General features: G+C 38.0%; 1 protein-coding gene across 5 annotated transcripts; it reads right to left on the reverse strand.

The window, feature by feature from the left end:
* NIPSNAP3A (nipsnap homolog 3A) lies at window positions 1-18250 on the reverse strand. Of its 5 annotated transcripts, none has more exons than XM_020995553.2 (6): window positions 18025-18207; window positions 10456-10666; window positions 6819-6977; window positions 4212-4361; window positions 479-565; window positions 1-150 (listed from the first exon to the last, which is right to left on the reverse strand). In XM_020995553.2, the coding sequence occupies exons 1-6, from the start codon at window positions 18091-18093 to the stop codon at window positions 74-76; spliced, it is 753 nt and encodes a 250-aa protein (XP_020851212.1). In that variant the 5' UTR covers window positions 18094-18207; the 3' UTR covers window positions 1-73. The 5 variants fall into 5 exon arrangements, 4 of the variants coding, with proteins under 4 accessions (XP_020851212.1, XP_078008780.1, XP_020851214.1 ...); XM_078152654.1 differs by lacking the exons at window positions 10456-10666; window positions 18025-18207 and adding exons at window positions 7603-7807; window positions 8944-9038; XR_002326301.2 differs by lacking the exon at window positions 1-150 and adding an exon at window positions 3428-3669 and having other exon boundaries at window positions 532-565; window positions 18025-18250.
* Window positions 18251-23375: the final 5125 nt, after the last annotated feature.

The raw sequence follows: 23375 nt of genomic DNA on the forward strand, positions 1-23375 counted from the left end.
TGAATTTAAGGAACTTTATTAGAAATTGTTGGTATAATGCAGACACTAAATATCTTCATATTTCTGCAGAAAATTACTTTAGTGGTGAAAATGGTGTTGGAATGAGAAGCATGTTTTCATGAAATTTCAGGTGGTTGCAACTCTCTCGAACTGGGGGGAAAATATAATATGTTAGTAATAATAAATTAATACAGCATTTATATCTACAAAGCATTTTTATGGCCCTTAACCTCAATTCTCACTACCCTAATAAGGTAGGTATTATTTCCAATTTATGAATGAGGAAACTGAGGCTTGCAACCAGTGAGTGGCAGATTTATGGGCTTGAATTCCGGTCTTTGGCCTCCCAAATTCAGAAGTCTTTTCACTATGCAATGCTGCCTCTAACATTAATTCAAAGCTACACAAACCTTCTGGCTTAACATGTTTTGAACCCAAAGTAATTCATGCTGAACAAGGACCCAGTCCCCCAGCTCACCAGCTGCCACAACCCGGGCGTCTTCATGGGATCTATGTCTTCCAGCTGCTCGACTGTCTGCTGTCTCAGTCCACCAAAGAACATGAACTGTGGAAACCAAACCCGAACATCTCATTACAAGTACAATACACATCCAAGTGAATCAACAGCACTGAGTTTTATTCTTTAATACACTTTTCCAATAAGAGAATACCATAGAGACAGAGGTGGAATTCAAAGACTTCAGAATAAATAGAGTATCAGAAAGCATCTTTGAGATAAAAATGACCCAGAGAGTATGGAACATGACTCCCAAAACCATGATTAAATTTATTTAGGAAAAATGTGAAGTCCTTTATTTAGGCTAAAAAAAGGTAATGACATTAAGTGCAGGAGAGGGAAGACCAGGTTTATCAGCAATCAACTGTAAAAGATGTAGAGGTTTTAGCTACTTCAACATTACTGAGTCAGCACTGTGATGCAGCTGCCCTAAAAACTCATCTAATCTACAGCAGCCAAACAAATGAGCTAAGGAGCCCTAATATATAATGTTAAGAAGTCAGCTACAACACTATTTTCAGTTCTGCATGCCACACGTTCTTTTTTTTGTTTTATTTTTGTTGGGTAATGGGGGTTAAGTGACCTGCCCAGGGTCACACAGCTATTGTTATGTGTCTGAGGCCAAATTTGAACTCAGGTCCTCTTGAATCCAGGGCTGGAGCTCTATCCACTGCGCCACCTAGCTGCCCCCCCATGACACGCATTCTAAGAGACAATCTGTAGGATGTCTAGAAGAGGGCAGCCAGCATGACCAAGAGTGGAAGGACCGGGAGTGCTTAGCCTGGAAAAGAGAAGGCTTCTTTAAAACATTATAGGATCTTTTAACTATTTAAAGTAGGGCTTGATACGATGCATTTGAAATATCCTATATATGTTGTCCCCTTATTAGAACATGGACTAAACTCCTGAGAGCACGAACCCTTGTGATTTTGTATTTGTACTTCCAGCACTTTAGCACAGTGTGTTCTACTTATTAAGAGCTTAATAAATGCATTTTTTCATTCAATCATTCCTTGTGGCTTCCAGAACACTACTGGGTGGAAGTTACAAGAGGACAAATTTTGGATCAACACAAAGGACTGCAATAGGCAATAAAATGGAACACTTAGTGGAGCAGTGAGAGCCTCTAAGTGTTCAGAAAATTTCTGGTGTCCATTCATCAGGGTGCATCTTTTTTTTTTTTTTGGGAAGTTAATACCATATAACTCCAGGAGGCAGCTGGGTGGCTCAATGGAGAGAGCACTAGGCTCAGAGTCAAGAAGACCTGAATTCAAATTTACCCTCAGACCCTTACTAGCTATTAACTGTATAATCCTGGGCAAGTTACTCAACTTCTGTCTGCCTCGGTTTCTTTAACTGTTAAATGAGGACAATAATGAGACCTACCCCCCAGAGCTGTTGTGAAGACTGAGTGAGATAATATTTGTAAAGTGCACATAAAGTGTCTGGCACATAGTTTGTACTTAATACATTTTTGTTTCCTTTTTTCCTTCCTCCTACAATCCCTTCCAACTGCAAAGATACTATGATTCCTTTCAAGTGAACTCAAACATTTATTGGGTTTTCTGCTATTTATAACCTTTATTTTACACTGTTATCTTAAAAATGAGGAAATGGGGACCCAGAGAGGTTAAACTACATTGCTAGTTAGGATTCATACTGAAGTCTCCTGGTTGCTTTAGTAGTCACTCTCTAAATCAGACAGAGGTGATTCATTTTTCTTGGCATTCAAAAGGTAAAGTCCAACATTTTCAATCAGTGAAACATGCAACAAATAACCTGATATTCCATTCATCAGGTAAAATAAATCTGAATCCACAAAACATTAGAAAACTCTTCAGTGACTCCGTGAACTCATTTACGTAAATACTGTCTCCAATGACGTAGCTCATAACCATCAGTGCCCTCTCATTTTACGGTCCTGTTCCATATCCTCTATGGGGAATCCATTCAATGAGCTTGGGGGGCCTCGACCTCTTGAAAATAAAGCTATGCTTTATTCTGCTTCTTTTAAAAAGTCTTTACAGTTCATGTGTAACAACCTCTTCATACCTACCCTGTGCCTCTCCATTGCCTTTTGAATGATTTAGACTTTTAGCTCTTCAGACTGTGGTATTCCAGTTCTCACAGTCAAACAGCATCATAAGAACACCGTTATTTAACAGAAGAACCTCTGCTTCAGGGAGAAGGTTGGGGGGGTCATTAAAAGCACTGTACATCTCCCCAAAATAGCACAGGACAGCCTGTTCTCTATTGTATTTAATTCTGGGCCAGTTCCTTGCCCACTTGCACATCTGTCTAGGACATGTCTATGGATGGATTAGCTCTATGGGTTGTACATCCACCTGTATAGCATAATTTGGACAATAATTACCCTTTATCCCCTTGTTTTTTTTTCCTGTGTTGGTTGAAAGGCTGGACTTTTTTGATCTAATTTAGGAGGTTTTGTAATGTTCTGGGGCCGGAGGCAATAAAAACAGGAGTATTTGAAGTACCTCCTCATCGATGAGAAATAATTTCTCTTCTATTTAGACCCTTCCCTGAATAACAAGATGATCTCTTCTGCAACATCTTTCAAAGAATCCTTTATAATTCCGCCCTATGTATAAAGAATACCTTATTCTACTGAATCAAATGCTTTTCTGCAGTCAACAAGCAGTGAGCACAGTAGGAACTTTTACCTTCCAAACCTTTTAGTCAATGATGTGACCATAAAGATGTGACCTGCTGCAAAATACTGTTTGTGCAAAATTCCCATTCCCTTCTCAAGTCTGTCCTTGGTATATGTGTGAATATTTAAATATATAAAAAATATGTGTGTATATGTATCTCTCTCTACATATGTATGTATATCCTAAAGATTTTATAGTGGTGGGAAAGCAGCATATGAGGTGATATTCTTTCAGTTACCTTTAAAAAAAGATGAGATCACTGATTTTTTTAAACCAAGGATTTGCCATCCTCCCTTCTCTTTTAGATATCTTGAGAATCAGACCCTCAATGCCCTCAGAACTGAGTCTCCTCTGGCACAGAATTCCTCTTTCCTTGGTCTAATCTAGCTGCTTGTCTCACTTTTACTTTCCTTGGTGCTGCTGCTACTTCCTTGTGCACCATGCCACTTTTAGAGTCCACATGAGGTAGCTCCCCTGTAACTGATAGATATACAAAGTAATTTATTACAAAGTGTCTACACATCATTTGCATTTTTCATCTTTTTGCTGTACTTCTCCTGTTTTTAAATGTTTTTGGGATGATTTGGTTTTGTCAATTCAAATAAATTAATAAACAAAAAGTAATTTTTGCATAAAGGTGGTATAGAATAACAATAACAAATCAGTCCTATTGCCCTTTAAGATTCAAAAAGAGCTTTTTTCAGATTCTATCTCATTTCACCTCTCAACAATCCTGTGATATGGATGCTATTATCATCCCTGTTTTACAGGAAGAAACTGAGGCTAGAGAGGTCAAGTGACTTGCCCAAGGTCACACAGCTAGCCAGTGATTTGGAGTCAGCTGTTCGTGACTCTCAAGGATAGCTCTATATCCATTCTGCCACCCACCTGTTTCACAAAATGAAAGCTGTCCTAAGGAGAAAAGGGAAAAAAAATACCCAGGTAACTCAGTGACAGTTATTTTGGACAGCATTCCTGAAAAGAGAGTATTTTTTATTATCAGAAACAGATTCAAACTGTACCTCTATTAAGTGTTCCATATTCAGTGTGGAAAACTCCAATCAGTTTTGAATAGCCTACTTGGATATGAGTATTCACTGCTTTTTGAAAGTGTTCACCCCACAGAGCTGGCCCACCAGGCTTCATCTGAAAGGTAGCAAGTTCATATACTCCTAGAGAAGGGAAAAAAATTAGAAAATCAGTCGTAAAATGAATATAAGCAAATTCCAATCATGTTCATTTTGGCTCAAGTATAGCTATCTATTGGGCAGGTAAGGGGCATAGTGGATACAGTGCTGGTCATGGAGTCAGGAGGACCTGAATTCAAATCCAGTCTCAGACATTTACTAGTTGTGTGACTCTGGGCAAGTCACTTAACCTTGTTTACCTCAGTTTTCTCATCTGTAAAATGAGGTGGAGAAGGAAACAGCAAACCACTCCAGTATCTTTGCCAAGAAAACTCCTAATGGGATCACAAAGAATTGTACATGACTGTGACTAAACAACAAAAAAGCTATCTGTACAGTGTGTGTGGTAGATAAGAGCTCTGAGCTTGAAGTCAGAGAGATTCGAGTTCACACTTAGCTTCTGACATTTATTGGCTAGGTGAACCTGAGTAAGTCCCTTGATCTCTAAATGCCCTAGGCATCTTCCTAGTACTTCTCTCCTACATCATAGGATCTGCTTTCTTAAAGGGCCTTTCTATATCACAAGTTGTTCATTCTGAAGAAAAAAAAATCACAGATCCTTCTTATATTGCTTGAGTAACAATATATATACATGGAGTTGGAGGTCTACTTGTATTTGAGAGTTAAAAATCATTTGCATGTGTTATATACAAGAAAGAGTTAGTTAATTCTGAAAATGTCTAAACCCTACCATTCCCAATAGTCTGTTGTGGGAATTTACAAGGAGAATGGGAATTCTGAGTTGCTTCAATATATCCATTAGAAACAACCCTTAAGACATTTTTGTTTAGCCTCCTATATTTTTTTTTCTTTCCCTAAATTTTCAGTGGAAATATACGTATGTTTTCTTTCTATGTATTTTACTTTACTAGATTACCATTTTTAGGCAATAGATTAAGTGATTCTTCTGTATTTTTCTAATTCCAAACCAGTAGAGCTTAATTTATTGTTCCTTTCTACCCATATACATGCTTAAAAGTAATCTTGCCTCTCTACAAAAGAAATAAAACTATTTTCTCCAGGCAATTGTAGAGAGAGAAGAAAAGGGAACCCAAGAAATAACCCTGGGAATAGAGTTAGAGGGAAGAAGGAGCCAGTGAAGGTAATGTTGAAGAAACATTAGTTTAATAGATGGAAAACTATGATCTGATATGACAATAGAGGCAAGGCATATGTGTCCACTGGTGCTCAACACTAAGAAGAGACCTGGCTAAGGATTCAAAAAGGACTAAGAAACAAAAAACCTCTTAGTAATATAAAAATAAAAAATCAATCTATAATTTATCACACCCGGGTCCTGGTCCAGGTCTGGCCACCTCCTGGCCTCAGAGAAGTTATTTGAGACCTCTGGATTTCATTTTCCACATTTACAAAATGAAGGAATTGGATTAGATCAGTGGAAAGGAATCTGTGCCCTCCAAGCTACACGTGGCCCTCTAGGTCCTCAATGCGGCCCGCTGACTGAATCCAAACTTCACAGAACAAATCCCCTTAATAAAAGAGTTTGTTCTGTAAAACTTGGGCTCAGTCAGAAGGTCTCACCCAAGGACCTAGAAGGTCACATGTGGCCTCTAGGCTCCAGGTTCCCCACCCCAGGATTAGATAATTTCTAAGGTCCCTAACAGCTTTAAAACTCGACGGATTACATAAAAACATTTTAGAAAAGAATTTGGAGTGAAGTAAAGACTTTAATTTTCAATAGGTTCTGGTTTTGGCAAATTATTTAAGTTTACATTAAAAATGATATACTAAAAAGTTATGCCTTTCTAATCTAACCTTGTTATAAAAGGGTCTGAGGTAATTATTTCTTTAAGTCAGCAAGAAGAGAAATCAGCAAGGAGGCAATTTACTGGACACGTTCACAGATCTTTAGAGACAGTTTTCATATGAACTGAGAAATAAGAAAGAGGAAGAAAAAAAGTTAGACCAGAATAAAAGAACCTGACTGTTCCAGTAATGACCTGCTTTAAACATTTAATCTTAATGAACACAAATTACTAAGATTAGTTGTATTAAAATCTGTACACTAACATGCCTATATTCAGGAATTAATGTTAGAGCATTGGTCTCCATGTTTACTTTTATATTTTAACTTTCAGACCCTTAAAAAAACCTTTCTAAAGATATTATTTCTTTCTTTCTTGGCAAAACCTGACCCATCAACCTTTACCTGTGACCTTTTAACTCTGGAAATGTGAATGTAAATTATGACTAAGGCTTAGTGCCCTTTGGAAAATACTGTAATATTTAACTTTTTTCTCCAAGAATAAGCAAAAAAGGGCCAATGGACAGCTTTTCAATAATTATCACCCATTCCTATAGAAGGTTAAGTAACTGCTCTCAGTTTTTTTAACATGACACTTTTAGAAAAGCCTTGCTGGCTTAAAAATTTTATCAAGGAGTCTACTTCAGGAACAATTCTACTGACTGAGAAGGATTCACCTTCTTTAGGAGGCTTTACTATTTTGCACCATGGTACTAGATAAGTTATTTCGTTCTTCTGTTGGACTATAAGTGGTAGGCTTTTGGAAATAAATTTTTCTTGCCATTCTTTATCCTTGGCTAAGGCTTCCCAAACTTTAGCTCGATGAGCAAAATTATCTGTAGGAAAAGGAAAGAAATGTTAAGAATAATGAAAATACAAAGTTCTCAGTTTCATTAAGTGTTAAACTAAAGATCAACTGCATTTTGAATAAAAAATAATACAAATAAAATTATAATGAACTTTACTTCTGAAGTATATGCCTTCTTTGCTTCTCTCTTTTTTTTGGTACAATTAGTGAATTAATGGGATTCTAGTATACTTCCTGTCCTTTTTTCCCCTTCAAATTATTTATTTTGTTCACTGTGTAAATTAAATAAATCTAATGAACCATAAGAATCTGACATGGAAAAATGCTCAAAGAAAAGTGATATGAAAAAGAAGAGTGAAAGAGTAGACAGGGTACTGGATTTGTGGTAAGAGCTGAATTCAGATGAATGAATGAATACATGAATAAACCAAACTCTTATTATGTGCTAAGTGGTACAGATACAAAAAGATAATCTCTGCTTTCAAGGAGCTCACATTCTAGTGCGGAAGATAACACCTGTGGAAGGTTTCAGCTCCAAGTCAGTTGGAAAGGGCCCATGATCCTTAGGGGGCATCACTGGTAAAACAGATGGCGATGCCTCTTCTTTAATGTCATTTATGCTGATAAAATCCTATCAGTTTCTGATGTCAAACCTTTTAACAATGTCAAGGACTTTGGTGACAAGAACTTTCTTTTCTGGATCTTCAGAACCTGTAGCTGCCACACCTGCAGAAGCAGTTGCCAAGCTGCATCTCCACCAGGATTGTTTCCTGGATAGAGACCTGGGGGCACTGGGCTGAAAGCATTGCTATTTCCAAGGCTTTTGGGTTCAGGGTCCTGGGCTGTCTTCATCAAGGTCTGAGAGGAGAAGGTGGACAAGATGGTGTTGGTGGTTCCACTGGCAGATCAAGTAGACCTTTATTATAACACTTACTTAACATCTGAGTCTCTGGCAGACCAATAAACTAAAGCTATAAATGGCATGCAATTGTGTCAGAACTGTTTGCACAAAATCTAGGTCCCTAAGGTGCAAGGTTAAAATAGAGAAAGACTGAATTAGGGGCATAGGTTAATGGTGTTTTATTTTGTGTCTATAGCTATGAGCGTTCTACTTTGTGGAACATTATTCTGAATTGATGTAATAAGCATCTGTGCATCAAGGAAGTTCTGTAACAGAAAAATGTAAAAAAAATGGATGTGTGCTATTTACTTCTTATTTTAGCATTTCAAGAGATGTATGATTTCAACAAGATAAGTGCTTTATCCAACAATCCATACCTAAGCAGATAGTTTTATAAGTTGCTACGTCTAAAAAATTCCTTCAAGGCAGCCTCTGTAGTGACAAGACCTTCCAAACTCAGAAAGGCTGGTCTTTGGCTGATAATCCATGACCAGACCAATTTTTAAAGCCATCTAGGGCAGCAGGACTTTCCTGAGACTGATTCTCCAATGACAACTTCTGAGACTCCAGGGTTACCTCTGTGCTATGATGAGGTATCAAGGCTGAACTTTACTACAGAATGTATAAAATTAAACACTACTGGACAGTAATACACACTAGAATAAGAAGGTAAAATAGTAGTAGCTGGTGTTTATACAGAACTTTAGATACATTATCTTATTCAGTGTGGTGATGAGGAAAACTCACACCACAGTAAGAGCATCTAGGTTTAAATCCCACCACCTATGGTCACTACATGGGTGACCTTAGGCAAATCCTTTAACCTCTCCAGGCCTCAAAGTTTGCTCATCTAAAGTTACAGGGTCAGATTAGATAACTTTCAGCTTCAAGTCACAATAACCACATGAGGACAGTTAGTTACTATTATCCCTATTTTAAATATGAGGAAACTGAGGTTAGAGCAGTTAAGTGATTTACCCATGGTCACAAGGCTATTAAGAGTGATTAAGTTGGATTGAAACCTTGGTCTCTCCTGACTCTAAGCGTAGTGATTATGTTATGCTCAAATAGAAAAAAGTAGAACGGGCAGCACCAGGGGAGGGGGAGGTGTGGTCTTTGTTGTGTGTATCACTTTTTATGCTATGTTCCAGACTGTTTCAGTCGGGGCACGAAGGCATCCTCCTATGACTTCCATGCTATAACAGAGTAGACTGCAGCCCTTCTGGCTCTGCAATGAATAGAAATGAAAAAGAGTGGTTCCATTACAAAAAGTGACTAAATCAAGTCCGTGGCACAGAACTTCACCAGCGACCAAGAAGTCCAGTTCAGGGAGTGAGTGAGGTTCCTTTTTAATTTAGCAATTATACCACATCAAGTCACCTAAATAATAGATGGCCACATGTAGTCCTCTAGGTCTTCAAATGTGGCCCTTTGACTGAATCCAAATTTCAAGGAACAAATCCCTTAATAAAAGGGCCACGCCTGAAGACCTAGAAGGCCACAGGTTCCCCACCCCTGACTAGGCTTTTCTTTTCCTTAAAAGGTATTGAAACTGTCCTTGATACTTGGTTGGCTCAAGGGACTAAAGGCTTGGGACACTGATACAGCTTCCTAGTTTCCAGAGTACAAAATAGCCAACTCATTATTTCTAGCTCTTTCAGAAAGCTTCTGCCTGGAGAACAGCAACCTGGAGACCAGCACTGGCACAGGAGAGCAATATTCACCTCGAATAAAGGTTGTACTCTTGCTGTACGTCCTCTGAGTATCCTTCAGAGGAGGGCTCTGAACATCCTTCCCCTGCTCTAGCTAAGTAAATCCATTTTTGTTAACTGCTAAATGATCCATGAACTATCTCATTTTGGTCCAATCTTGAATCTGAGGAATTAGCCTGGCCTACTACAAACCTATTATCTACACACACATTGTCCATATTGCAGACTACCTATGCATCTTCAGAATCACTCACTTATACTGATGAATAGAAAACATCTTTCTTCATTCAGTACATCCCCTTGTCTGCTTTTCTTTTCACCCTGTGCCGTTCTGCCTCTCATAATGCTCTGGACAAGACTGTCTTCAAGTTGTTAAGTCAAAGTTGGGCAAGTGATTTAAAGATTTTATTAACTAATTTTTGAATTATTGGCACCAAAAAATATAGCACCAAATATAGCAATATAGCACCAAAAAGGTTAAAATCTCACTATGTAGCATTTTATAGATGAAGAAACCAAAATCTAGAAAAAAATTTAAATACAGAATAAATGAATGTACAGTATAGAACTGAAAAGGACAATTGCTTACTCTTAATATTTCTGGAACCAACTTATGCAATTTTTGTAGTCATCCTTTTTCTTCAATAATGTATAAATCAATTTAACATTGAATATATTTCTTTTTTGCTTAACAAAATCCTTTTTCTCCAATATTGTATAAATCAATTCTACACTGAACATATTTATTTCTTTTTTGCTTAACAATTCTATTTAACAAATCCATGCATAATAATTCAGATCTAAGAGATATATATATATATATATATATATACATCATATAATTTCTTAGAATGAAAATCTAAATTAAACATTTTAAATGGCATGACACATACCATATTTCCAAATATGAAAGACTTTATTCATCACACCTCCAAACTCTTGTCTCCAACATCCAACTAATTCAGAGTGAGCTGTACGAAGGTGAATATGTTTATTAATGTTTTCCAGGAATTCATTCATTTTGGCTGGTTGTATGATATAAGTACGAAATTCATAGAACGTCCCATCATATTGTCTGGGATCTGTAGCAAAAGATGCACATACCTGAAGAAAGTAAAGCAAATTGAAATGTCTCAGAAATCCAACTTTATAGTCTGTCAAATTAGAGACAAAGACCAAATGTGAGCTTTATTGGGAAATAGAACATCTATGAATGAATTTGCTGCACCCACGCTTATAAGTATCTGTTGGCGGTTACAAACATTTAGTTTAAATTATGGTTTCTTTAGATAATTACATTTTGTTAGACAATAACTTGAATTTAGAAAGCATATGCCAGATCTTGTTACTTCCTTCTGAAAATTTGATTTTGGTCAATTTTTTCCCCCTTTCTTGAATATATCAGGGTGTCTTAAATTTTTTCCACTCTTAGGCACTGCATGGCCTGAGGGCATGTGCAGTCCAAAGTGCGCATGCTTTGTGTTCAGAACCAAGGCTGCAGTGAAGTTGCATGATGCAATATGGGGAAGCACTGCCAGAAACACCTCAGATTCATTACGCATTTGATTTTTAATTTGTTCAGAAACCTTTTACTGTTGCCAAAACTTTTGTTATCCCATATGGGGTTTAGGAAGTGCTGGACTATATTATTTCACATGAGTTTTCCCATAGTCCTTTGAATTCTTTATGCATTGGTTAATTCTTACAGCAAAATAATATACCATTATAATTCCATACCATAATTTTAATAACTATTCCCCAATCAAAAGACATTTATTTTGTGTCTTTTTTGTTTCTGTCTTTTATTAAATGCTGTGAGGGCTATTTTTGTACACTAGGCCTTTTCCCCTACTAATAACTTCCTTAGGATATTTTTTTTAAAAAATGGATATACGCAGTCCTAATAGTGCAATCACTTGTTCAAAGGACATGCAAAATTTTGTAACCTCTGTGGTAAAATTCCATATTGCTTTCCAAAGAGGTTGGATAAATTCTAAATTCAACAATAATATAGTTGTGTATCTAGTTTACCATATTCATGCAAGGAGTGGATTTTGTATTTTTTGACTTTCCTAATTTAGTAAGTATAAGATAAAATCTCAGGGTTATTTGGCATTTCCTTTATTATTCAAGAACTTAACATAATGGAAGAGTCTCTTTTTTTCCCCAATTCAATAAACATTTTTTTAGGCTTGTTTAGAATTTTATTTTTCCCCAATTACATGTAAAAGCAATTTTTAACATTCATTTTTAACACTTTGAGTTCCAAATTCTCTTCCTTACTCCCTCACCTCCCCCCCGCCACCAAACCCCATTGAGAAGGCATGCAATTCAGTATAGGTTATGGATGTGTAGTCACACAAAACATATGTCCATATTAATCATGTTTTGAAGAAAATGGATTAAAAAAACCTGAAGAAAAATAGAAAAAGTAGAAAACGAGAAAGTAAAAAAAGTACATATGCTTCAATCTATTCAGACACCATCAGTTCTTTCTCTGGGGATGGATAGCATTTTTCATCATAAGTCCTTCGGAGTTGTATTCGATCATTGTATTGCTGAGAATAGCTAAGTTATTCACAGCTGATCATGTTACAATATTGCTGTTACTTTGCACACAGTACATTCACTTTATGTCAGCTTCTGTAAGTCCAGGTTTTTCTGAGAGCATCCTACTCATCATTTCTTATAGCACAATAACATTCCATCACAATCACATACCACAATTTGATCAGCCATTGCCCAACTGATGGGCATCTCCTCAATTTCCAATTTTTGCCACCAGAAAAGAGCTGTTATAAATATTTTTGTACATATAGGTCCTTTTCCTTTTAGTTTTTTATCTCTTTTTTGATACAGACCTAGTAGTGGCACCACTAGGTCAAAGGGTCAAACTAATTTTATAGTCCTTTGGGCAGAGTTCCAATTTGCTCTACAGAATGGCTGAATCAGGTCATAACTCCACCAACAGTGCATTAATGTCTCATTTTCCCCACATCCCCTCCAGCATTTGTCATTTTCCTTTTCTGTCCTACTAACCAATCTAATAGGTATGAGGTGGTACCTTAGAATTGTTTTAATTTGCATTTCTCCAATCAATAGTGATTTAGAGCATTTTTTATATGGTTATAGATAGCTTTGATTACTTCATCTGAAAACTGTCCATACCTTTTGATCATTTATCAATTGGGGAATGGCTCTTATTTTTATAAATTTGGCTCAGTTCTCTATGTTAGAGAAATAAGGCTTTTATCAAAGAAACTTGCTTCAAATTTTTTTCCCCACACTTATGACTACTAGCTGTATTTTCCCCTCTGTTTATTCTATTCTCTCTCTGACCCTCCTCAAAAGTGTTTTGATTCTGACTACCGCCTCCCCTAATCTGCCTAGCCTTCTATCATCCCCACCCTTCTCTTTTCTCCTTCCCTTCCTACTTTCCTGTAGGTTAAGATAGGTTTCCATACCCAATTGAGTGGATATGTTATTCCCTCTTTGAGCCAATTCTGATGAAAATAAGGTTCACTCCCTCCTTCCCCCCCATCTTTCCCTTTCCTGTAAAAGCTTTTACTTGCCTTTTTTATGTGAGATAATTTCCCCCATTCTACTGTTCTCTTTCCCTTTCTCCTAGTGAATTCCTCTCACCCCTTAATTTTATTTTTCTAGCTATCATCCCTTCATATTCAACTCACACCTGTGCCCTCTGTCTACATATACTCCTAACTGCCCTAATAATGAGAAAGTTAGTTACAAGTATCATCTTCCCATGTAGGAATGTGAGCAGTTTAACCTTATCGAGTCCCTTATGATTTCTCTTTCCTGTTTACCTTTTTATGCTTTTCTTGAGTCTTGTACTTGAAACTCAAACTTACGTTCAGCTCTGGTCTTTTCATCAAGAATGTCTGAAAGTCCGCTATTTCATTGAACATCAGTTTTTTTCCCCTAGGAGATTATACTCAGTTTTGCAGGGTAAATGATTCTTGGTTGTAATCCTAGTTCCTTTGCCTTCCAGAATACCATATTCCTAGACCTCTGATCCTTTAATGTGGACGCTGCTAAACCTTGTGTTATCCTGACTGTGGCTCTATGACACTTGAATTGTTTCTTTCTGGCTGCTTGCAACATTTTCTCGTTGACCTGGGAACTCTGGAATTTGTCTATAATATTCCTGGGAATTTTCATTTTGGGATCTCTTTCAGGAGGTGATTGGTAGATTCTTTAAATTTCTATTTTACCTTTTGGTTCTAGAATAGCAGGACAATTTTCCTTGACAATTTCCTGAAAGATGATGTCTAGGGCTCTTTTTTTGATCATGGCTTTCAGGTAGTAAAAATTATCTCTGCTGGATCTATTTTCCAGGTCAGTTATTTTTCTAATGAGATATTTCAGATTGTCTTCTATTTTTTCATCTTTTGGTTTTATTTTATTGTTTCTTGATTTCTCATAGTCATTAGCTTCCATTTGCTCCATTCTAATTTTTAAGGAATTATTTTCTTCAGTGAGCTTTTGGACCTCCTTTACCATTTAGCTAACTCTACTTTTTATGGAGTTTTTTTCTTCAGTGAATTTTTGTGCCTTTTTTTCCATTTGGCCAATTCTGTTTTTCAATGCATTTTCTCGTTTTTTTTTTTTTTGGTACCTCTTTTACCATTTGGCTTAGTTTGTTTTTTAAGGTATTATTTTCTTTAGTATTTTTTTGTGTGTCTCCTTTACCAAGAGGTTGACTCTTTTTTCGTGATTTTCTTGCATCCCTCTCATTTCTCTTCCCAATTTTTCCTCTACCTCGATCTTACTTGATTTTTGAAATCCTTTTTAAGCCCTTCCATGGCCTGAGACCAATTCATATTGTTCTCAGAGGCTTTACATGTAGGAACTTTGACTTTGTTATCTTCTTGAGTGTGTATTTTGATCTTCCTTGTCACCATAGTAACTTTATTTATATATAGATCAAAGCATACTATTTGCTATTTTTTTTTCTTCTGTTGTTTCCTCTTTCTTTTGGGTCCTCCTAGTGGTTCTAATTCTTATAACATTACTAATGTGAAAAAATGTTTACTAGGAATGTATATGTATAGCCTATATCAGATTGCATGCCATTTTGGGGAGGGAGGTAGATAGGGTGGAGGAGAAAATTTAAAATTCAAAAGCTTATGGAAGTGATTGTTTATAATTCAAACTAAATTAATTAAAAAAAACACAAACAACAACAACAACAACAAAATTTTGGGGAAAGCTCAGGTGAGTCACTGCCTTTTCTATACTATGGAAGAGTCTTTTTAAAAATATTAGTAGGAAGAGAGATTTAAAAGAGCTAACTTACCTACAATGGATCTTGGAATTCTTCCCAACTATTACATATAGTACTAGAAATGCTAACTATAGTAATAAGATAAAAGAGCAGTTAAAGGTATAAATAAGCTATCCTTATTTGCAGATGGCATGATGGTTCACTTAGAAAATTCAGGAGAAGCAGCAAAGAAACTACATGAAAGGCCTCACAACTTCAGTAAAGTAGCAATATACAAAAATAAATTCATAAAAATTATCACCATTCCTACACAGTAACAACAAAACCTAGGAAGAATTAAAAATAACTATAAAGTACATAAAACATTTGGGAATTAATTTACTAAGACATATCCAAACTTACAAACAATAACAAATGATTATTTTAGAAATAAAAGAAAACTTAAAATCATTGGAGAAAACTTACAAACAATAACAAATGATTATTTTAGAAATAAAAGAAAACTTAAAATCATTGGAGAGTGAAAAAACTGTCCCTGAATGGACTGTGCAAATATAATAAAAATAAATACTAACTAAATCAATTTATATATTTAACACTATAGCAACCTAACTACCAAGGTCAGCAGAGTAACTGGCACACAGTAGGCTCCTAATACATATTTACTGACTATTGAATGGCAGCCAGTAAGAGGGCATCTATCTCATCACCTTATGCTTTTTAACTTACTTTGGAAGGAAGAAGGAAAGAAGTGCCAAGGTATAGTAAAAAGCTCTGGGCAAGTCATTTAATGCCCTTAGGGCAGTTTCCTCCTCCATAAAATAAAGAGGTCAGATAAGATGATCTCTAGGGTACCTCACAGCCTTCATGACCATAATTCTAGAATATCAAGTCAGAAAGGTTTTTAGGTCATCTTTTCTAATTCCCTGCCATTCTCATGAATCTCTCCTATAAAATGCTGAATAAGTGGCCATCCAGTCTCTGAACCTAATATTTTATTATGATCTGTTAAATCAGGAGAGCAGGTCATGCAATTAGCAGGTATACAGGACTTACACAAAACAAATGCTACAAATAAAATGATTGCTAAAAATTCAGACAATGGGCCTAATAGAAATTTAATGTGTTACCCATACAGTTTATTATTTTATGGTGTCTGTGGAATTGGGCTTGCTTGAACCCAGGCAAACATTTATTCATGGCATTTAGGACAGTAGTATGCAGTGAGAAGGATTAGGAAATGACTAAGGAATACCTCCAGTGGGTGAATTTCTTTTCTTGGGGTGTGTGGGGGAGGGATGAACTATCAGAAATAATTCCGTACATAATTAATTAACAGATCAAGCAACTGAAAGGGAGATCTACTCCAAATACTTCACCTTACAGATTAGGAAAGGGAGCCAAGGGAGAGTGAAATAGTATGTGCAAGATTACAAAAGATTTAAACTGGAAGTCAAATCCAGGTCGCCTACTCCAAATTCAGTGTTTTTCCCACTAAACTACATGAAGAGCCTCTAGAGTATCTCAAGATACACAGACTAGATGTTTATCATTTAATGATCAGCCTAGATAAATGTGGACAAAGTTGCCTTCAGGTGAACTTTTTTGGTCATAGTAGCTCAGTGGGCCTGACTGCACTGAACTTACTAAAGCCCAGTTTTTGATACAGAATTATCTGCCAGGCATGACAGCTCATCAGTTAAATTCCACAATAAAATTTTCTGAGGTAGTATCATGTAATGGAAAGAACACTGGACTCATACTTCAGCAACTTGGATTTGATTCCCAGCTCATGACACAATCATGTGACCTGTGGGCCTGGGCAAGTCACTTAAAAAAATCTATTCATTTATTCATTCAGTCATTCATTTTGGCAAGTCACTTTTAACCTCTCCGCCTCAGTTTCCTCAAGCCAAGATAACAAGCATTTATTAAGTGCTTACTATGTGCCAGGAACTATATTAAGTTCTAGGAATACAAAGTAAAGCAAAAACAGCCTTTGTTTTCAAGGCGCTCTTGTTCTAATAGGGGGAGACGACAATGAAAACAACTATAAACATACAAGATAGATATGGGGTAAACTAGAGGTAATTTCAAAAGGAAGGTGGAAATAACACCGAGGGGTACAATAATCCAACCTTACTTTACTTAGCTGTTAATAAGGAAAGCACTTTGCAGAGTCTGAAGTAGGGTTCAAAACAGTGTCCTCTTGATTCCAAGTCCAGGTCTGTTTTCATTGCGCCAGGCTACTGGCTACTAAGTCTGGAAACTAATGCAGAAGTATTATATTTGCATGGTGGAAAAAAATATCCATAAACTGGGGAATTACTGAATTAAACTTGACTTATGCACTGGACAAACTGGGGTCCTGCTCTAACACTGGAAGCTGGCAGGGAGAGGAAAGGAAGAACCTGTAACTTTGGTGCTCTGCACATAGTAGGTATATAATAAACTTGTTCAATCGAACTGAATCTCAGAGTTAAAAGATAAAGAAACATTAGGTATTCACTGCTTGCTCAAGGAGCAGCTAAGCTGTAGGAAGCAATTTAAATAATGTAATATGCAAAATGAGCCATGGCAATAAATAATATCTAGCAAAATTTTAAAATTTTCAAAGTGTTTCACGAATATTACCTTATTTGACAGTCACTACAACCCTTTGAGGTAGCTGCTATTATTATAACCATTTTACAGTTGAGGAACTGAGGAAGACAGAGGTTAAGTGACTTGCTCCGGGTTACACAGCTCCCTGACTCCAGGTCCACCGCTCTACCCACAACGCAAAAGGGAAATTTTTTCCTAAGGCGTCTTTTTTTTGGGGGAGCAGGCGTTTCATCTTTCACGTCACGCTTTCACTTTTTTCACCCCCTGCCCTTCCCAAACTTTTTAGTCCAAAAAGTAGGCGACGCCTGATGGTGGTGGTGGGGGGGTCCAGGACGTCCCCATCCTCAGCCGGCTCTCCGTGCTCGCTCAGCCGGAGGTCCGTGCGCAGGAGGCAAAGGCGCGGAGCTCCTGCTCCCAGCGCGCCCCCCGCTCCCAGCGCGCCCCCCGCTCCCCTGCGCGCGCCTCCACCCTCGAGGGGAACCAAAGAGAGGCTCCGCAGCTCTCAGACTCCTGCGCCTCTTTACCATCCCACCCCCGCCGGCCTCGGCATTCCCCCATTGGCCCGCCCCACCCCCACCCAGGAACCAGGAGAAGTGAGGGGCTTCGCACCCACCTCTACCCAGGGCGGGCGCCTCGACGCGGAGGCGACCAGAGTCCCCCAGTGCCTTCGGAGGTGGAACATGGCCCTGCGGGTTTTGGGGAAGGCGTGCCCGAAGACCAGAGGCGCCTCTTCTTTTCGCTGGCCAGCGCTCGAACTGTCCTGTTGGGGAGGGTTTCCTCTTCCGGACTCTCCCCTGCGTGGGTTTTTTTTTCCCTTCCCCCTCCTCTTTCCTGGAAAGCTCTACCTGGCTAAGGCAGCCGAGAGGGGGAAAAATACCCCAACCCCAAACAGGCGAGAATCCTTTGGACAGAAGTGGAAGAGGAGCAGAGCAACCTTGGCCTTTGAGAGAGGGGAAGTATCAGGCCCTGCCTGGACTCCTCTGTGCCTGGCCACTGCCTGCCCATCCTTAAGCCCAAAAGAAAACTGTGGTCTGCCTTGTCAGTAATGACCTTCCATGTCAGCTGCCCACCCCCACACTTTGTTGTCACCCCTGGAAAACATTTATTTTGTAATTCGTTTTATAGTTATCCATGTTTGTGTCTTACCAGCCCAGTAGAATGTAAGCTCCATGAGTGCAATTATGCACAGAGTTTTATCCACTGCACTCTGTAGATGCCTGTTTCAAGATGTTAAAGATTGCTGATTTTTTGTTAATTTAAAAAATTCAAATATGGCAAATGGCTTTTATTTTAAAAGAGTATGCATATATGGATATGTGTGTATGTTTGTATATATATACACCTACATAGTGATTTAATATACTAGTATACATATTGGGGAGAGACAGGCAGACATACATGCACTGTGATTTTTTGTTAGCCAAAATATAACTCAGTGTGACATATACATAATAAAGACAAGCATTTGGGACATGAGGATGGAGAACATTGATTCATCTACCTTTCTTTTTGGCTCAAATTAATTTGCAGCTAGTCCAGAGATGATCCTGGGAGTTTGATAGATGGATTGAGTTCTTATCTAGACAGTTATCTTTAACAGGAGGATTTGACTTTGCCTGGTTTTTGTCAGTTGGTTTCGTTAGTCATCTGGTTCATTTATTTGCCACCAGCTTCTCTGCTTGGTTTTGACTCCTTCAACATCATCATATCCCCCTCCCTGCCTACATCCTTTATAAGTTTATTGTAAGGAAACTCTTCATCATGAATATTGCTTCAGCTTTGGTACTCACACTTCATCAGTGCCCTTATTTGCTTCGGCTCTTCTGGAACGCCGGAAGATGGAGCCTGCCTTTGTAGAAGTCTCATCTCTATTTGCTACATGCTGCTCCCCTCCCCTCACTCCCACGTTGCCACCACCACAGACACACACACACCTTTTTTTAGCTTCTATTTCTGTGTTGTGTTCCCGTGCTAGATTGTAAACCCCAAGGACGGGGATTGTCTTTTTCTTATTTGTATGTCTAGCACTTAGCAGCAGAACCGGAAATATAGTAGATACTTAGTATTTATTGTATTAGATTGCATTTACATTGTATCATATCATATGGTAGTGTGAGAGATGAACTGTCAGAGGTAAAGCCTCCTCAAAAGGTCAATAATTTTTGATTATTATTTTCAAAATCCTCCCCTGCTCAGACTGTTTTTAAGCATGTAACAGAAAGAATAAGCCCTGCCCCACCCCCAACCTGAGCCGTTTGCCCATGGCTTTCTGCCTCTTTCCTTGTCTTTGAATTTTGGGCCTGGAATGTAAGTCCCACCTCCTAGTTAGAATGTAAGCCCACCCCCAGTTAAGGGGGTAAGGGATAGTGGTGGGTGGAGACCTGTTTTCGTGGTGGTCGGAGATTTGCTTTTATAAGGCGACCCCTGTTATTTGGTCTCTCTCTCTCTCTCTCTCTCCACCTGTATGGAAGGAGCAGACAGCCATCTCTCGAGATTGCAATAAAGGTAACCTTTGCTTTCCACCTTGAGAAGTCTCTGAGTTTAATTTGGGTTAGGGTCGCTGTCCCACACAGTAGCTGTGACTAAAGAGCTATTAGTTTACTCTTTGTGGAAAAGGTTTTAGCTACTATATCTAATTTAATGGTCTCCAAAGTTGGGGATCAGGGCTGATCCCAGTGAGCAGGAAGTCAATGAATCCAAGAGTGAGAAGATAGGTTGAATCTCCCTCTTCCTGTGATAGTCAATCATGGATCTTGTTTTCAACAGATCCATACCTACCCTTGATCCATCATCCTCAAACTCCCCCGGTTTACCTCCTCTTAAATTATGTAAGTTTTCAACCTGTCTCCTCCTGTACCAGTTGTCTGCCCCTCGGAGCATTTATAATCTTTAAGAACCTCTTTTTTCACCCAGAACACTTACCTCCTCTCATCCAGGAGTGTTTGCAATGGGGGAGGGGATTCAGTTTTCTAAGTGAAGCCATGCAAACATTTCCACAGAGCTGACTCTGCTCAGGCAGACTACGGGGCAGAATTACAAATAAGGAGATTTGTACTAGGTTTTCCTCTCACATTTTCTTATTCATAAAGTAAGCAAGTATTATTCTTCCCTTTAAAAATATGTCCAATTAAATGCTTCATAGGTTTTAACCTTATAACAACTAATAATTTCATAATTTTTATAAGTGATAGCAGAATAATTACAAATAAAATGTCTTCTTAACTATAGGCAAACCTGGAAGTTTCCAGTTTCTTGAACTACAATACTTCAGAACATAACAACACAAGATCATGTCAACCTCACAGAGTTTAGTCTGAAAAAAGACAAACAGGCTCTCTCTCTTTCTGTCTGCACTTCCCCTGCAGGTCCTATCTGTTTGCTGGCAACATGCCTGCCCTCAGACCCCTCAAGAAGCCTAAAATCTTCAAGAAGAGGACCAAGAAATTCACCTGGCACCAATCCGACAGATACGTCAAGATCAAGAGAAACTGGCCTAAACCAAGAGGCATTGACAACAGGGTGCGAAGATGGTTTAAGGGCCAGATCTTGATGCCCAATATTGGTTATGTAAGCAATAAGGAGACAAACCAAGTAGATTCAGGAAGTTTTTGATGCGCAATGTCAAAAAGCTAGAAGTGCTCCTTATGTGTGACAAATCTTACTGTGCTGAGATTTTAACAGTGCTCACAATGTTTCCTCTAAGAATGGAAAGTCATTGTTGAGAGAGCAGCTCAGCTAGCCATCAGGATCACCAATCCAAATGCTAGACTGAGGAGTGAAGAAAATGAGTAAAAAGCTTTGCACATTTTTTTTGTGTTAAATGAACCCTCAAACTACTAAAAAAAAAAAGTAAAAAAAAACCCAAACAGAATTAGACTGTATTCATTGTTTTCTTTCAAAGCAGGCAGCATGCTCCTTAGGGAAGCCAGTCTGGAACTGGACTCATTTCAGCGTTAGGGTACACTGTTTATATATACTTCCTACAGGGGCTGAGGTCACCCCATCGTCATTCATCCCTTGACAGAGGAAATACCTCTAATTTTATCAGAAGACCCCCAACCATAGCAGACTGCTCCTAGCCTTGGGCTATCTAGACAGAAGAATTTGTCTCCATTTAATCCTCAGCATAACACAATGGGGCTTCCATACCTTAGATTAAATAGTACCAGTGATGGTGTATGGGCCCAAGCTGAGACCTTTGCCCCTCACCCCAAAAAGAATTTGGGTCCCATTTGTCTATGGTCCCCAGAAAACCCTTAAACTTTCTTTGACCTCACTCTGGTCTCAAACAGTTTCCTGAGGCTATACTCCACTCAATGTCCTTTCCTTACCCACTGTCCCTATCTCCCGTTGAAAACCTAATGAAGCTTAATCTTTGATCCTAGTATATTTCCCACCTTTGATCTTATTCATATCAAATAGTGAGTCTGAGACTTAAAACAAGGAAGAAATTTTTAAAACCACCATTACAATTCTAGTGAAATACTACCCCAAATAATAAATTTTAGACAACTTTTTTTTTTAGGTAATTCGGGTTGTGACTTGCCCAGGGTACAACTCTTTTTTTTTTTAGGTAATTGGGATTAAGTGACTTGCCCAGGGTCACATAGCTAGTAAGTAGACAACTCTTTAACAGCTATGTTTATAACCTATCAGAATCTGAATTACAAGAGAAGTTATTTTTCTAACTGTGTTGGTATTACAAAATTTCACACTATAAACATTGTACTTAATTTTTACATTAACAGTATTAGAAAATACATCTAAAGCTGTACCAATTTAGTTTGGTAACTGTTATTATTATGTTAGCTCAAAGTGTGTTGGGCTAAGTATTATAAGCCATTGCTATTAAAATTCCTTACTCTGGGACTCCAGATTAAGGACTGATTTTTGGCTCAAGCAAAAAGCCCTAAGGAGTTTGGTCTGATGCTGATAGTGCATGGCCCATTAAAGTCCTTGAGGGTTTTCACAGACTGAGTTAATTAAATAATTCTCAATTTGCATGGTACAAGGAAACATTTAAGCTATAAGGATATTTTAAGTAGTCCTTGTTTTACCAACCTCACAGAAAACCATCATCATTATTTTCTACATTTTAAAAGAGGTTTTAAAAATACACGTTTACATCAGTCTTTTAACATTTAAATCTATAACCTAAGAGAAGCAAAGAAAGAGTTCACTTTTTTAATCCCTATTTTTAATACAATGAATTATCATATTTATGTTAGGCATTATTTTCATACGGTTAACAAATTGGTAAGTTGAAGTAACTCGGTTTAAGACCACGCAGCTAACAAATTTCCTGATCCATACATTTCCCCAACATTTTGTCTTAATGCCAAATAATAAAATCTGCCTGGTCATTACTGTCACTTAACATGAAACCAGAATTAATTCAATCACTTCTGGATCTATATTCCCAAATGGTATTGATGGGGTGCTTAAGTAATAATTTCAATTATTTAGCATTATTCTTTACAGAACTCATTTATTTCAAGAACTTCATATTATAAAGCCTACTATCTTTCAGCTAAACAATTATCAGAGACTTAGAGGCAGTTCCTTGTTTTAGGCTCTAATGTACTATAACTATCCTAATAGGGGAGTACCCTTGCAATCCGCATTCTGATTTAATTTCAGGACATATTTTGGACTAAATCAAGTCTGGGTTTTATAGCTTCTGATGGTGCTGGGATGCTAATGATGGACCCCCTAAAAGGCCCTGGACTTTCCCAGGAGGCCCAGGTCTCTGGGGTTTGCTGGGACCCTGGCCCTTCCTAGTTAATCCTTTTCAATTGCCCTTTCATTGTGGCCCTCATTGTCTGCACCTGGCCCCACCCTAGACTACCACTTCTTAATTCCATCTAGACCCCTTCCATTACCTCCCAGTCACCCCAAGCTATTGGCTGACACTATAAAAAGGTCAGTTTCCTCTACCAAATTGCTCAGATTCCTTAAGAGTCT

Source organism: Phascolarctos cinereus, unplaced genomic scaffold, assembly GCF_003287225.1.
Source record: "Phascolarctos cinereus isolate Bilbo 61053 unplaced genomic scaffold, phaCin_HiC Scaffold_4;HRSCAF=312, whole genome shotgun sequence".
Classification (NCBI taxonomy): domain Eukaryota; kingdom Metazoa; phylum Chordata; class Mammalia; order Diprotodontia; family Phascolarctidae; genus Phascolarctos; species Phascolarctos cinereus.